At 60.2% G+C, this 1,093-nt stretch overlaps 1 protein-coding gene across 1 annotated transcript; it reads left to right on the top strand.

Moving 5' to 3' along the window:
* Positions 1–86: 86 nt before the first annotated feature.
* J4E82_011746 (uncharacterized protein) lies at positions 87–983 on the top strand (the record flags this gene model as incomplete). Its single annotated transcript, XM_051737935.1, has 1 exon — positions 87–983. A coding segment is annotated over one exon (897 nt), but the record flags the coding sequence as incomplete, so codon positions are not given.
* Between the last annotated feature and the right edge of the window lie 110 nt (positions 984–1,093).

Genomic DNA, 1,093 nt, shown 5'->3' with positions numbered 1-1,093 from the left:
ATGCAGGCATCCAGACGGACAGGCTCGCTGGCAGCGATACTGCCGTGTATATAGGCGTCGACTCGGACGACTATTCACGTACGGTCATGGATGACTTGCCGGCCATAGAGGCTTGGAGCGGTATCGGCACAGCACACCATGGCGTCTCGAACAGGATCTCATATCACTTTGACCTGAGAGGTCCGAGTACAGCCGTGGACGCAGCCTGTGCGAGTTCGCTCGTCGCCCTCCATCTGGCCCGCCAGGCCATCATGTCAGGAGAGAGCACAGTGGCCATCTGTGGCGGCGTGAACGTCATCTGTGCTCCTGGCATCACGCACATGCTTCAGAAAGCTGGCGCACTGACGACTGAGGGGGTGTGTCGCTCGTTCGATGCCGCTGCGAGTGGGTACGCCCGTGGCGAAGGGGGTGCTATCATCGTCCTCAAGCGGCTCAGTGCTGCGCAGGAGGACAACGACAATATCCTGGCGGTCTTGAAGAGCTCTGCTTCCGCCCAAGATGGAAAGACAAAGGGCATCATGGCGCCGAACGGTGCAGCGCAGGCTGATGTGGCGAGACAGGCCCTCCGTCGCGCTGGTGATATCGATCCGCATACTGTGAACTACGTCGAGGCCCACGCAACATCTACGCCGCTCGGAGACCCGACAGAAATCAAGGCCATGGCTGAGGTGTATGGGGCAGGGAGGTCTCGAAAGGACCCCTGCTATCTTGGCTCTATCAAGCCCAACGTTGGCCACCTCGAAGCAGCGGCTGGCGCCATCAGCGTTGTCAAGACCGTGCTCAGCGTGCAAAAAGGAGTCATTGCGCCCCAGGCGCTCTTGGAAACCCTCAACACCCACATAGACTGGGAGTCTAGCGGTCTCGAGGTAGCACGTGAAGCGAGAGTGTGGCCTGACGATAGCGTGCGGCGCGCAGCTGTGTGCTCGTATGGCTACGGGGGGTCTGTCTGCCACGCCATTATCGAGCAGGCGCCGCCAAAGCGGGTGCGCAAGTCTGCATCTCGCGACAAAGCGACCGTCTTGTTGACGTTGTCTGCGAGACAGAAAGAACGCCTTCCTATCTATGCGGCTTGGTTGGCGGACTGGCTGTCCGC

This window comes from Alternaria postmessia, assembly GCF_024291825.1.
Source record: "Alternaria postmessia strain BMP 2775 chromosome Unknown scaffold_471, whole genome shotgun sequence".
NCBI classification, from domain to species: Eukaryota; Fungi; Ascomycota; class Dothideomycetes; order Pleosporales; family Pleosporaceae; genus Alternaria; species Alternaria postmessia.
The sequence above is the reverse complement of the archived record's forward strand: the minus strand, read 5'-3'. Positions and strand labels throughout refer to the sequence as shown.